Here is a 15,935-nt window from a genome sequence, read left to right on the forward strand (position 1 = left end):
TCCGGAAAGCGGTGAGACAAGCGTTGCAAAAGATGACCCCGGGTGATGATGTGGAAGCGTTCCTGGCGGTGTTTGAGCGGGTGGCCGAGCGGGAAAAGCTGCCGACCCCGCAGTGGGCTGAGGTATTGTCGCCCTATCTGACGGGGGAACCCCAAAAAGCGTACCTGGACCTCGGTACCGAGGACGCCATTGACTATGTGACCCTGAAAGCCGAAATACTGGCTCGGTTGGGGGTGAATACCTATGTACGGGCTCAGCGGGTAAATCAGTGGTTCTATGAGGAAGCCAAACCCGTACGCTCCCAGGCCTATGACTTATTACATCTTGTAAAAAAGTGGTTGCAGCCTGACACTCTGAGCCCGGCGCAAATGGTGGAAAGGGTAGTAGTGGATCGTTTTGTGCGCACTTTACCCGTCACCGTTCAACGGTGGGTAGGACAGGGTGACCCGAGTACCCTGGACCAATTAGTGTCCCTGGTAGAGCGGCATGTGGCTACGCAGGACTTGATACGGGACACTGAGACTTTGCGTACCGCCCGTCGGTCCGGCCCCTCCAAGCCTAGGGCCAAGGACCCACCGCTGACAACGGTACAGGAGTCCCCTACCGTCCCGTCTGAGGCCGCGGCCGCCATTCCTGAGGTCCGGAAGGTTCTGTACCCTAAACGACAACCCGTCAAGGGGGTTTCCGTCCCCATTAGATGTTGGCGGTGCCAGCGGGTGGGACATATGGAAGCCCAGTGTCCACTCACCACGGAGCCCATGGATTGTGGGGTTACCCGGCGGGGTTCAATGTATGCTCAGGTGGTGTGTACCGCTGACCTGGTCTCCCCAGAGACAGAGCCCCACTTGTGCCAAATACAGGTGAATGGATGTCCGGTTACAGGATTGTTGGATTCCGGAAGCTTAGTGACCCTTGTGCGATCCACCTTGAGAGCTAAAGTAAAGGCCACAGGACGCACTGTGGGGGTGGTTTGCATACATGGGGACCGCCACGACTATCCCACGGGGATTGTCACCATCACAGCACCTTGCGGTCAGGTGCAACATGAGGTGGGACTTCTTAACACTCTTCCTTATGACGTGATCCTAGGAAGGGATCTGCCCTATTTTTGGACTTTATGGAGGGGACCCCCTAAGTCCCCTCAGATATTGGTCGGTCCGGGACCTGAGCCCTACAATCCTGAATCCGGGACACCTGCCGTAGGGGTCACGGTGATAGGGACAGAGTGTGAACCCGATAGGTCACCCCTAGAGGTATTGGCAGGAGAGGCTGAGACGGTCGAGCCCATCCCGGAGTTGGAGGCGTCCCCGGATACGTTTGGGACAGCCCAACTCCAGGACCCTACGTTAATACATGCCCGGAGTCGGGTGACAGTAGTTGACGGGGTGGCACAGCTGCCCAGTGCCCAGGTAAGGTACCCCCATTTCGCTCTTAAGCAGGATTTACTCTACCGGGTAGATGAAATACGGGGCGTAGGGGTAGAACAGTTGGTGGTGCCCCAGCCGCATCGTCGGCGGGTCCTCGACTTGGCTCATAAACACCTGATGAGTGGCCACCTAGGGGTCAAGAAAACGCAGGAGCGAATATTGCAAAGGTTCTATTGGCCCGGGGTCTTTGGGGAGGTAAAACGGTTCTGCGAAACCTGCCCGGAGTGTCAGCTTACTGCACCCCTGACCCATTTTCGCAGTCCGTTGGTACCGTTACCCATTATAGAAGTCCCTTTTGAACGGATAGGGATGGATCTGGTGGGGCCCCTCGTAAAGTCCGCTCGAGGGCACCAACACATCCTAGTGATCGTTGACTATGCCACCCGGTATCCCGAGGCGATACCTCTCAGACATACTGCAGCAAAGCTTATAGCTCGGGAGTTGTTTGCTGTGTTCTGCCGGGTGGGATTGCCCAAGGAGATCCTTACGGATCAGGGGACCCCATTCATGTCTAAAGTGACCAAAGAGCTATGCCGGCTACTCCAGATCAAGCAGTTGCGTACGTCTGTGTATCATCCGCAAACGGACGGTTTAGTCGAGCGTTTCAATAAAACCCTGAAAACCATGCTAAGAAGGGTGATTTCAAAAGACGGGAAAGACTGGGATATGATGCTTCCCTATTTGATGTTTGCCATACGAGAGGTGCCACAGGCATCCACGGGGTTTTCGCCTTTTGAATTGTTATACGGGCGACATCCCCGGGGATTGTTGGACCTGGCAAAGGAAACATGGGAACAAGAGCCCACCCCCCATAAAAGTGTGATTGAACACATTTTGGGTATGCAGAACCGCATAAGCGCGGTCATGCCAATTGTGAAGGAGCACTTACAGGAGGCTCAGGCCGCGCAAAGCGGCCGCTACAATAGACAAGCCACCGTGCGGACCTTTAAACCCGGGGATCGGGTGTTGGTATTGATCCCCACGGCGGAGAGCAAATTCCTGGCTCAGTGGCAAGGCCCCTACGAGATAAAGGAAAGAGTAGGGGTGGTTAACTATAAAGTATTGCAGCCCGGTAGGCGGAAACCTGAACAAATATACCATGTCAACCTATTAAAACCTTGGCAGGAACGGGAAAGCCTGATGGCTGTTTTTTCCCCACCTCCCTCCTCTTCGGGTCGTTCACATCCGGCTCCAGCGACCTCCGGAGAGGACGAACCGGAAGTAAGGATTGGAGAAGCCCTCACCAAGCAACAGAGGCGAGAGGCCAGACGGTTGGTTCAGCAGAACCCCGATGTCTTCTCCGAGCTGCCCGGTAGGACCAGTCTGATACGACATGATATTGTCACCGAGCCCCACCTGAAGGTACGCCTGAAGTCATACCGGGTACCGGAGGCTCGACGACAAGCCATATCGGAGGAAGTAAAGACAATGTTACGCCTGGGGGTCATCGAAAAATCCCGGAGTGAATGGGCTAGTCCGATTGTCCTAATACCAAAACCCGATGGCTCCTTAAGGTTCTGCAATGACTTTAGGAGATTGAACGAAATATCCAAGTTCGATCTCTACCCCATGCCCCGGGTGGATGAGCTGATTGATAGGCTGGGACAGGCGCGATATTTTACCACGCTCGACCTGACCAAAGGGTACTGGCAGGTGCCACTAACGGAGTCCGCCAAGGAGAAAACCGCTTTTGTTACGCCGGAGGGTCTCTTCCACTATGTTGTCTTGCCTTTTGGGTTACATGGCGCTCCGGCCACGTTCCAGAGGTTGATGGACTTAGTGCTGGAACCCCACCAGGCGTATGCATCAGCGTACCTGGATGACATCATTATTTACAGCTCCGATTGGCAGACCCACTTGGAACAGGTACAAGCGGTGGTGGACGCGCTTCGATCAGCCGGATTGACAGCCAATCCCAAGAAATGTGCATTGGGACTCACGGAAGCCCGCTACTTGGGCTACGTGATAGGCCAAGGAGTGATTAAGCCCCAAATTAACAAGGTTGAGGCGATCCAGAAGTGGCCTAGACCCCTGACCACGAAGCAGGTTAGGGCCTTCCTGGGTATCGTGGGGTACTACAGGAGGTTTGTAAAGGATTTTGCGGGACTATCAGCCCCCTTGACGGACCTTCTCAAAGGCAAGAAGTCCGTCATGGTGCGGTGGACTCCGCAGGCCGAGGACTCCTTCCGGGCCCTGAAGGGGGTCCTGTGCGGACAGCCCGTTCTGGTCAACCCTGATTTCCGGAAGGAGTTCATTGTACAGACTGACGCCTCGGAGGTCGGCCTGGGGGCAGTGCTGTCTCAGGTGGTTCAGGGGGAGGAACACCCCGTCACCTTCTTGAGTAGGAAGCTCACCCCTCCCGAGCGGAATTATAGCGTAGTGGAGAAGGAGTGCCTGGCGATCAAGTGGGCCTTGGAGTCCCTACGCTATTACCTGCTGGGACGGCAGTTTCGCTTGGTGACGGATCACTCTCCACTGGTCTGGATGAGGTCCGCCAAGGAACGGAATGCCCGGGTTACCCGGTGGTTCCTTTCTCTGCAGAACTTCCGGTTTACAGTTGAACACCGGGCCGGTAGGTTGCAGGGCAACGCCGATGCCTTGTCCCGCGGCCCGTGCTTGATGGCTGGAGTTCAACCCCGCACGCTTGAACTGAGGGGGGGGGTATGTGAGACTGTGACCGGGGTTATCTATGACGGCCGGTATGTCTCGCCCAGGTTGTGCTCACTCCATGATAGAAAGTAAATCCACTATAGGGTTAATGCTGTTTCCCTACAGGCTTAAGGAAGGGTTAAAAGGAAACAGGAACGAGGGCAGGTGTGCCGGGTGTGGGGGAAGTGACCAGAACTTCCTGAGCCCTCTGCTGGAGAGGCACATGTATTTTGTTATGGACTTTTTGTTTGGACATTAAAACCGTGTGCTGTGAACCTTGATGCCTGGATCCCGTGTCTTCTGCTGCGCAGCCGACCGCGCTACCTCACAATATATATATATATATTAGTGCTCACTTCAGTTATCCTATTCAGTTAAGATGGGGGTATATGCCAGGAAGGGGGAAACATGCCAGAAGGTGGGGGGGTACATGCCAGGATGGGGGAAACTGCCGGGATGGAGGAAACTGCCAGGAGGGGGGTACATGCCAGGATGGGGGAAACTACCGGGAAAGAGGGAAACTACCGGGAAAAGAGGGAAACTACCGGGAAAGAGGGAAACTACCGGGAAAGAGGGAAACATGCCAGGAGGGGAGGGGGGGGGGAATACATGCCAGGAGGTGGGGGGGGCATGCCAGGAGGGGAGGAAACTGCCAGGAGGGGGGTACATGCCGGGATGGGAGTAAATGCCAGGAGGGGGCACATACCAGTATGGGGGAAACTGCCAGGATGGCGGAAACTGCGGGGATGGAGAAAACTGCCGGGATGGGAGTACATGCCAGGAGGGGGGGGGGGGGGGACATGCCAGGAGGGGGGGGAAACATGCCAGGAGGGGGGGGGGGGACGGACATGCCAGGAGGGGAGGAAACGGGCGGGATGGAGGAAACTGCGGGGATGGAGAAAACTGCCAGGATGGGAGTACATGCCAGGAGGGGGGGGGGGGGGAACATGCCAGGAGGGGGGGGACGGACATGCCAGGAGGGGAGGAAACTGGCGGGATGGAGGAAAGTGCCGGGATGGAGGACATGCCAGGAGGGGGGGGGGGGGGGGGAATACATGCCAGGAGGTGGGGGGAAACATGCCAGGAGGGGGAACATGCCAGGGGGGGGGGGGTTTATGCTAGGAGGGGACGGGGGGGGGGGACATGCCAGGAGGGGGGGAAACTACCAGGTTAGGGGTACATGTCAGGATAAGGGTACATGCCAGGATGGGGGAAAACACCGGGAGGGGGGAAACATGCTAGGACGGGGGAGGGGAAAACATGCCAGGAGAGAGGGGGGGGGGGGGGAGAACCTGCCAGGAGGGGGGGTGGGCATGCCAGGGGGGGGGGGGGGGGAAGTGTCAGGATGGAGGAAAGTGTCAGGATGGAGGAAAGTGTCAGGATGGAGGAAAGTGTCAGGATGGGAGTACATGCCAGGATGGGGGAAACTGCCGGGAAGGGGGAGGGAAACATGCCAGGAGAGGGGGAGGGAAACATGCCAGGAGAGGGGGAGGGAAACATGCCAGGAGAGGGGGAGGGAAACATGCCAGGAGAGGGGGAGGGAAACATGCCAAGATGGGGGAAACTGCTGGGATGGCTAGGATAGAGGAAACTGCCGGGATGGAGGAAACTGCCGGGATGGGAGTACATGCTAGGATGGGAGTACATGCCAGGAGGGGAGTACATGCCAGGAGGGGAGTACATGCCAGGAGGGGAGTACATGCCAGGAGGGGAGTACATGCCAGGAGGGGGGGGAAACATGCCAGGAGGAGGGGAAACATGCCAGGAGGAGGGGAAACATGCCAGGAGGAGGGGAGGGGACGGAACATGCCAGGAGGGGGGTAAAACATGTCGGGACGGGAGTTCATGCCGGGATGGGGGGAAAACATGCCAGGAGGAAGGGGGGGGGGGGAAACATGCCAGGAGGGGGAAAACTGCCGAGATGGAGGAAACTGCCGGGATGGGAGCTCATGCCAGGAGGAAGGGGGGGGGTTTGGATGGGGGGGGGTGGTACATGCCAGGGGGATGGGGGGGGGGGGACATGTCGGGATGGAGGAAACTGCCGGGATGGGAGCTCATGCCAGGAGGAAGGGGGGGGTGGTACATGCCAGGGGGGGGGGGGAAACATGTCGGGATGGAGGAAACTGCCGGGATGGAGGAAACTGCCGAGATGGGAGTTCATGCCAGGAGGGGTGGGGGGGGGAAACATGCCATGATGGAGGAAACTGCCGGGATGGGAGTTCATGCCGGGATGGGGGTACATACCAGGAGGGGGGGGGGGGGGAGGTGCAAACATGCCGGGATCATGGTGGAAATTTTGTTTCTGTTGTCCTTCGACAGCTCTTGACTTTCACCATAACGGAGTTTGGAGTGTGACAGTTTCAGGTTGTGTACAGGTGTCTTTTATACTGATAAGTAGTTCAAACAGGTGCCATTACTACAGGTAATGAGTGGAGGACAGAGGAGCCTCTTAAAGATGAAGTTACAGGTCTTTGAGAGCCAGAAATCTTGAACGTTTTTAGATAAGTAAATATTTATGGTATTTTCCACCATAAATTTGCAAAAAATATCTTGCCAAATCAGACAAGGTGATTTTCTGGATTTGTTTTCTCACTTTGTCTCTCATAGTTGTGGACTACCTATGACGTCAGTTACAGGCCTTATATTTTTAAGTGGGAGAACCTGCACAATTGGTGGCTGACTAAATACTTATTCCCCACTGTATATTATAATGCACTCTCCGTAGTCCTCCATATATTATAATGCATCCCCATAGTCCTACATATATAAAATGCACAGTGCAAATGAACAGATGCACTCTCTGTAGTCTTCCATATAGTATAATGCACCGCACAATCCTCCAGATATTATAATGCCCTCCATATATTATAATTTACCCTTCATAGTCCTTTGGCCACCAGTGTACGCAAGCATTTTTGTAAAAAAACTCATGTTTACCCCACTGCTGCAGACTCTGCAGTGGCGAATGTTCTGCAGCTTTGCATAGCAGATGCACAGTAGTGATGCCACCGCGCCAATTGCGCTGGTCTGCCGCCATTAGCGGTATGCCACTGCCCGCACTAAGAATCTGAGTGCAGAACGGAGCTTGTTGAAGCCTGTATTGCATCGCGGTCTGGATATCTTCCTTCACAGTGGTGAATACGATGTAATAAACTGTCAACTTACTGGATGTTTATTTGTTTAAAATTAATTAATAAAAAGGATAAAGAAAATGAAGTGGTGTGCCATCTTTTGTGTAATGGACTTTTATGGCAGTTTGTGGGAACAGCTGCATCACGGCCATGAATAGTGTGAGGGGTCTATTATAATAAAACAAAAAAAAGTGGAGGGAAGCCTGTTTGTGAGCTGTAACTACTAAGCATGGTAAGGGGAGTAGAGATATTGTGTCTTTGCCCTGAACTTCCACACTAAAGGCCGCTTTACAAGCTACGATTTATCTGACGATCTCTTAAACAATGTGACACGCCCAGATCGCTGTTAGGATTTGCCGAGATCGCACAAAGGTCGTTTATTTGCGGTCACACGTAACGATCTCAAACGACGCAACAGCGATCAGCGATATATTGTTTGACCAAGGCGGTCGTTTGGATGTTGTTCATCGTTGGCAGGGTGTCAAACGTATCAATATGTCTGCTGCGATCCAAATGACAAACAATATTTTGAAACTGAACGACGTGTCAACGATTTTCAACCTATTTGTGATCGTTCGGAGTCGCACGTAGGTGTCACACGCAACGACGACGCTAACGATGCCGGATGTGCATCACGGAAACAGTGACCCCGACGACATATCGTCAGATAAATTGTAGCGTGTAACGCCACCTTAACACTGTGAGAGGCCAGCAAGCACAAAATGTCAATGCAGATGCGCTCTCATCTCTGGCTCTTCTGTCTGCATCAGCTGCCTACAATGTCATTTTGTGTGCAGCAAGCAGCCAATAGAAACAGGAGAAAGAGGGAGAGAATGCCCAGGAAGACACTGTGTACTCAACTTAGTTCCTACAGTGTGGACATCCAGGTCTTAAGGTCCAGTCACACTAAGCAACTTACCAGCGATCCCAACAACGATAGGGATCGCTGGTAAGTTGCTAGGAGGTTGCTGGTGAGCTGTCACACTGCGACGCTCCAGCGATCCCACCAGCAACCTGACCTGGCAGGGATCGCTGGAGCGTGGCTACACGAGTTGCTGGTGAGCTCACCAGCAACCAGTGACCAGCCACACGTGCAGAGAGCAGGGAGCAGCGCACACTGAGCGCTGGCTCCTTGCTCTCATAGTTACAGCACACATCGGGTTAATTACCTGATGTGTGCTGCAGCTAATGTGCACAGAGCAGGGAGCAGCGCACAATGCTTAGCGCTGGCTCCCTGCTCTCCTAGCTACAGCACACATCGGGTTAATTAACCCGATGTGTCCTGCAGCTACATGTTTACAGAGCAGGAGCCGGCACTGACAGTGAGAGCGGCTGAGGCTGGTATCAAAGGTAAATATCGGGTAACCAAGGACAGGGCTTCTTGGTTACCCGATGTTTACATTGGTTACCAGCCTCTGCAGAAGCCGGCTCCTGCTGCCTGCACATTTAGTTGTTGCCGTCTCGCTGTCACACACAGCGATCTGTGCTTCACAGCAGGACAGCAACAACTAAAAAATGGCCCAGGACATTCAGCAACAACCAACGACCTCACAGCAGGGGCCAGGTTGTTGCTGGATGTCACACACAGCAACATCGCTAGCAACGTCACAAAAGTTGTTCGTTAGCAGCGATGTTGCTAGCGATGTTGCTTAGTGTGACGGGGCCTTTAGTATTAAAATCAGGCAGCACTTGCTCAGGGCAAACGTTTGCAGTCAATTAAGCTAAGGTGAAGTGCAGGGGCTGCCAATTGAGGGGTGGAATGGTGCACTGAGCCCTTGACCACTTCAAGGTTTCACCGAGGAGCCCTTGTTTTCTGGAAAACTAAAAGTTAAAGGGGTTCACCTAGGAGATAAAAAAAAAATTATTCTGCCCTCATACTATAAAGATGAGATAAATAGTGCTGTTCCTGTATCTGAAATTCAGTGTGATGAAGGATCCGCTCTTTGGTGCTCCCCCACCCTTCTGGGACATTGCATCACACATCAGGTGACGAGGCTTGCTCATTACTGTTTGTAACAGCCAACCCCTGGTAATAGCTGCTTTGCCCCTGCTGTCAAGAACAGATGGCGTTGCTGGGGCGTGATTTGCTCCCTGCTGTTAGTAACAGCCAGCCCTTATTAATAGCCGATTCCCTGCAGTCTGAAAACAGGTGAAGTGGCCATGCCCCGTTTTTGGACTGCAGGGAAACAGCAATAGCCAGACCCCTGGTAATGACAACATGGAGCAGGACACACCCCCTGTTCTCAGACTGCAGGGAAGCAGCTATTATCAGGGGACTGGCTGTTACCGAAAGCAAGGAGCAGGCCACACGCCCGATGTGTGATGCAATGTCCTAGAGGTGAGCAGGAGCAGCTCCAGAGTTACACTGCATTACATACAGTGGGTAGGGAAAGTATTCAGACCCCTTTAAATTTTTCACTCTGTTTCATTGCAGCCATTTGGTAAATTCAAAAAAGTTATTTTTTTTCCCTCAATAATGTATACTCTGCATCCCATCTTAACAGAAAACAAACAAATGTAGAAATTTTTGCAAATTTATTAAACAAGAAAAACTGAAATATCACATGGTCATAAGTATTCAGACCCTTTGCTCAGTATTGAGTATAAGCACCCTTTTGAGCTAGTACAGCCATGAGTCTTCTTGGGAATGATGCAACAAGTTTTTCACACCGGGATTTGGGGATCCTCTGCCATTCTTCCTTGCAGATCCTCTCCAGTTCCGTCAGGTTGGATGGAGAACATTTATGGACAACCATTTTCAGGTGTCTCCAGAGATGCTCAATTGGGTTTAGGTCAGGGCTCTGGCTGGTCCAGTAAAGAATGGTCACAGAATTGTTCTAAATCACTCCTATGTTATTTTAGCTATGTGTTAAGGGGGGGGGGGGGTCATGTCTTGTTGGAAGGTGAACCTTCGGCCAAGTCTGAGGTTCAGAGCACTCTGGAACAGGTTTTCTTCCAGGATATGTCTGTACTTGGCCGCATTCATCTTTTCTTCAATTGCAACCAGTTGTCCTGTCCCTGCAGCTGAAAAACACCCCCATAGCATGATGCTGCCACCACCATGTTTCACTGTTGGGATTGTATTAGGCAGGTGATGAGCAGTGCCTGGGTTTCTCCACACATACCACTTAGAATTATCACAAAAAAGTTCTTTGTCTCATCAGACCAGAGAATCTTATTTCTCATAGTCTGGGAGTCCTTCATGTATTTTTTGCAAACTATGCAGGCTTTCATGTCTTACACTGAGGAGAGGCTTCCGTTGGGCCACTCTGCCATAAAGGCCCGATTGGTGGAGGACTGCAGTGATAGATGACTTTGTGCAACTTTTTCCCATCTCCCTACTGCATCTCTGGAGCTCAGTGACAGTGATCTTGGGGATCTTCTTTACCTCTCTCACCAAGGCTCTTCTCCCACGATTGCTCAGTTTGGCTGGATGGCCAGGTCTACAAAGAGTTGTGTTGGTCCCAAAGTTCTTCCATTTAAGGATTATGTTGGCCACTGTGCTCTTAGGAACCTACAGTACTGCAAAAATTCTTTTGTAACCTGGGCCAGATCTGTGCCTTGCCACAATTCTGTCTCTGAGCTCCTTGGGCAGTTCCTTTTACCTCATGATTCTCATTTGGTCTGACATGCACTGTGAGCTGTGAGGTCTTATATAGACAGGTGTGTGCCTTTCCAAATTAAGTCCCATCAGTTTAATTAAACACAGCTGGACTCCAATGAAGGAGTAGAACCATCTCAAGGAGGATCACAAGGAAATGGACAGCATGTGACTTCAATATGTGTGAGCAAAGGGTCTGAATACTTATGACCATGTGATATTTCAGTTTTTCTTGTTTAATAAATTTGCAAAAATTTCAACATTTCTGTGTTTTTTTTCTGTCAAGATGGGGTGCAAACGGTACATTAATGAGAAAAAAAATGAACTTTTTTGAATTTACCAAATTGCTGCAATGAAACAAAGAGTGAAAAATTTAAAGGGGTCTGAATACTTTCCGTACCCACTGTATACAGGAACAGCACTATGGATCTCATCTTATTAGTTTGTGATTTTCTATGTCCTGGGGATGTGGGGTGATGTGGGGTGGGGTGGGGAATTGCCAGGTTGTGAAAGGGTTAACATATAAAAAATGCTCTGCGATTTTTGGGATGTACAAAGAACGTTGCAGATCCGGTTTCTTTAATGGTTTCATAAAAAAGGAGAGCAGATGGAATGGCTACATTTTAGCAAACAAGTGAATGAGTCCTGCAACTGAATGTATTTTATTTGTGTTTATGCTCCCTAAACAGAAACATAAATAAAGGTGTGACCAGAGCCTTAGCACAATTCACATCACTTCTAATAGCAAATATAGTGTATAAGTAATGTATTATGTGGGAAATGCAGCAGACTTGACCAAAGGGGTGCCACACTACCTTTATGGGAGTCCGGCCCTGCGCCCATCAGCTTGTTGTGGCACTCACCGGATCGGTCGCCTGTGTAGTGCTGCAGCCGGCGGTCGCCTGTGTAGTGCTGCAGCCGGCGGTCGCCTGTGTAGTGCTGCAGCCGGCGGTCGCCTGTGTAGTGCTGCAGCCGGCGGTCGCCTGTGTAGTGCTGCAGCCGGCGGTCGCCTGTGTAGTGCTGCAGCCGGCGGTCGCCTGTGTAGTGCTGCAGCCGGCGGTCGCCTGTGTAGTGCTGCAGCCGGCGGTCGCCTGTGTAGTGCTGCAGCCGGCGGTCGCCTGTGTAGTGCTGCAGCCGGCACCGCAGCGCCATGTCTTTCCATATGTATACAGGCAGATCTGCGATATCAGCTACTATATAACTGACTTATGATAAACCTGTAGGAAACTTTCAGCCATTCCCATCCAAGAGCAAGACCGTTGGCGCCGGCATAAAAATGGCAAACGAGCTGTGTAAACATTTCCTGACATTTCCAGCAATTTGTATACATAATAGTATACTCATCCATACTTGTACTCTTCCTCCCTGGCCAGCAGGCTCTCCTGGGTGGTCTTCCTCCCTGTGCCGGCTGCAGGGGCTCCAACTCCCTTGTTTTTCTTTACCTAAGTGAATGGCAGCGTTTATTAATAATCGTCACTGGCCACATCGGGACAGCACGGAGCCGGGTATTATTCCTATTCCCAGCAGCGGCCATGTCACCTGTCCTCACCCTTACCTTGCTGGACACAGGCGCAGCTCTGCGGGTCTCCGCCATTGTACGGGCTTCAGCTTACACTGAGGCGCCGGCATCCTGCTGCTTAGCAACAAGGATTCGGTCTATCGCGAGGCTTCACACGGCGGTTGGTCACATGACCTGGCCTGTAATGCGCGCTCTACAGACTAGTGATGTAGTGTGCGCTCCTCACCTGCGGCATGGCGGCCACCACTACTGCCTGCTCCCAGCTACATGCAGCCACAATGCTGAGTATCCTCAGCGGGCCATTAAACCCCTTATGTATTTACATAGTAAACATCACCTCATAAATAGTGTGTGTGTCTATATATATATATATATATATATATATATATATATATATATATCTAATATATATATATATATATATCTAATATATAAAGCTGAATGTGTGTGTGTGCAGGGCTGGATTAAGGTTAATGGGGGCCCCTGGGCAGAAAATCTGGTGGGGACCCCATAAACGTTAACATTTTTAGCCATAACAGTACAGCGCAAACTGTAGCATTTAGATATAAATCCAATGAACATTTATCTTATCCTGTTCTGCCACATTCAGATTTCCAGTACTACACTACAGACACAGTCCAGGATCACTCACAGCCTTAGGCCTGTTTCACACGTCAGTGATTCTGGGACGTTTGTGCTTTTTTTTAAAACGTACCAGAATCACAGACATATGCAGACCCATTATAATGAATAGGTCTCCGCACACGTCAGTGATTTTTCACTGCACGTGTCTCCGTGCGGCGTACCCGCGTGTGCGTGATGGCCGCACGGAGACATGTCCATTTTTTCTGGCATCACTGATGTTCCACGGACCACGCAGTGGTGTGGTCCGTGAAACACGTGCCAGAAAAAAACGTGCTTTTAAAATAAAAAACATTTTAACTCACCCGGCGTCCAGCGATGTCCTCTGCAGCCCGTTCTCCCTGCTGCTTCTGAGCCGGCTCATTACTGTCGCGCATATTCATTATGCGCGACACAGCCGACCCGGAAGCAGCTGCTGCGGGGTCACCGCCGGCCGGATGCTGCACCGCGTGAGCGATCAGCACCATGGACAGCGGGAGCGCGCACAGGTGAGTTGTTTTCTAAGTGCAATCACGGGCCACGGAGAACGGAGCCCGGATTGCACTTAGACAACCCACGTGTGCAGTGAATCACGGCACACGCAGGGACATGTGCGTGTTTTACACGCCAGTGAAAAACGTCACTGTTTTTCACTGACGTGTGAAACGGGCCTTACACACAGAAAGATCGAGGATCGCGCTGTTCCCTGCCGCCATCGGTGGCCTCTTGACACGATCACGGGAAGTCGATGGTTGCTATGGTAGCGGCGGGCCATGTAATGACCCCTGTTGCTATCATGACATATTTTCTGTCACAGTCGATAGAGCGCTGACTTGACTCACACAGGAATCCTGTATTTCTGCTAATCAGAGCTGTACAGCTCTGATCAACAGGGATGCACAAGCGATCAGACTGCTGATCCTTATAGCTCTCAAGGGGACTAGTAAAATAAATACAAAATGTAAAAAAATAAATAAAAAGTTCAAATCATGCCTCATTCGCCCCACTGAAAATAAAACAGTTAAAAAAATATATACATATTTGATATCTCAGAGTTCAGAAATGCCCGATCAATAAAAATATAAAATCAATTAATCAGATCGGTAAATGGTGTAGCGAGAAAAAAATCCAAATGCCAAAATTATGTTTTTGGGTAGCCACAAAATTTTTAAAAAGATCCAATAACGGGCGATCAAAGTAGCAACTACATAAAAATTGTATAATTGAAAACACCAGCTCAAGACGCAAAAATATTAGCAGTCACTGGGCCTCACATCCCAAAAAATTAGAACACTACGGGTTTCAAAAAATGGCACCAAAAGCACAATTCTTTTTTTTAACAAACTTCTGAATATTTTTTAACCCCTTAGATAAAAGTAAGGGTATACCTGTTTGGTATCTATGAACTCGGCATCATACTGACATGGTAGTTTTATAATATAGTGAACATGGTGAATAAAATAACCCAAAAACAACCCAGAAACAGACATAGACAGGGTAAGAGACAGACAAAGAGACAGACACAGACAGGGAAAGAGGCAGACACAGACAGGGTAAGAAACAGTCAGACAAGGTAAGAGACAGACACAAAGAGACAGACTGACAGGGAAAGAGACAGACAGGGAAAGAGACAGACAAAAAGACAGAGACAGACACAGGGAAACAGACAGACAGGGAAAGAAAGGGAAAGAGACAGACAGGGAAAGAGACAGACACGGGGAAAGAGACAGAGGGAAAGAGACAAGGAAAGAGAGGGAAAGAGACAGACAGGGAAAGTGACAGATAGACAGGGAAAAAGATAGATAGACAGACAGGGAAAGAGATTGAGACAGATGGAGAAAGAGACAGAGACAGACAGGGAAAGAGACAGACAGACAAAGAGAGAGACAGAGATATAGACAGACGGGGAGACAGACATAATTACATTTATATCTATTTGTTTTGTGGTTTTTGTGTGCAGAATACATTTTTGTTAATACATTCTATTTTGTTAACAGCAGTTATTAACCCGGGCGAAGCCGGGTAGTACAGCTAATTTATATATATATATATATATATATATATATATATATATATGTATGTATATATATATATATATATATGTATATATACACACACATGCAGGGCCGGCTCCAGGTTTTTGTGGGCCCCGGGCGGAAGAGTCTCAGTGGGCCCCATCCACACACAGACACGCACATACACAGATACGTACACATACAGGCATATGTACATATACATATTTGAAGACAAACTCACAAAAATACTTATAAACACACAAATCTATACAGAGTCATATACAGACATACACAGATACACATCATACAGACACATTCCCGCTTGTCTATCCAGATCCTCCTGGGCATGTGGCTGTGCTGCATGATGGTCGTCACTATCAGACATGGCCACGTACAGTGCACACTGACACTGCTGTGTATACATCGCAGGTGGGACTGGGGGCTACAATATACAGTGCCTACAAGTAGTATTCAACCCCCTGCAGATTTAGCAGGTTTGATAAGATGCAAATAAGTTAGAGCCTGCAAACTTCAAACAAGAGCAGGATTTATTAACAGATGCATAAATCTTACAAACCAACAAGTTATGTTGCTCAGTTAAATTTTAATAAATTTTCAACATAAAAGTGTGGGTCAATTATTATTCAACCCCTAGGTTTAATATTTTGTGGAATAACCCTTGTTTGCAATTACAGCTAATAATCATCTTTTATAAGACCTGATCAGGCCGGCACAGGTCTCTGGAGTTATCTTGGCCCACTCCTCCATGCAGATCTTCTCCAAGTTATCTAGGTTCTTTGGGTGTCTCATGTGGACTTTAATCTTGAGCTCCTTCCACAAGTTTTCAATTGGGTTAAGGTCAGGAGACTGACTAGGCCACTGCAACACCTTGATTTTTTCCCTCTTGAACCAGGCCTTGGTTTTCTTGGCTGTGTGCTTTGGGTCGTTGTCTTGTTGGAAGATGAAATGACG

General features: G+C 50.1%; 1 protein-coding gene across 1 annotated transcript in view; it reads right to left on the reverse strand.

The window, feature by feature from the left end:
* Nucleotides 1–12,446, reverse strand: part of TEX9 (testis expressed 9) — a 119,552-nt gene extending 107,106 nt beyond the window's left edge. The window contains exons 1-2 of the mRNA XM_075342737.1: nt 12,364–12,446; nt 12,159–12,250 (exon numbers count right to left, since the gene is read on the reverse strand). Of these exons, the coding sequence (XP_075198852.1) occupies nt 12,159–12,250; nt 12,364–12,402 (131 nt within the window). The 5' untranslated portion in view covers nt 12,403–12,446. The remainder of the gene's footprint in view (nt 1–12,158; nt 12,251–12,363) is intronic.
* Nucleotides 12,447–15,935: the final 3,489 nt, after the last annotated feature.

Source organism: Anomaloglossus baeobatrachus, chromosome 4 (assembly GCF_048569485.1).
Source record: "Anomaloglossus baeobatrachus isolate aAnoBae1 chromosome 4, aAnoBae1.hap1, whole genome shotgun sequence".
NCBI lineage: Eukaryota > Metazoa > Chordata > Amphibia > Anura > Aromobatidae > Anomaloglossus > Anomaloglossus baeobatrachus.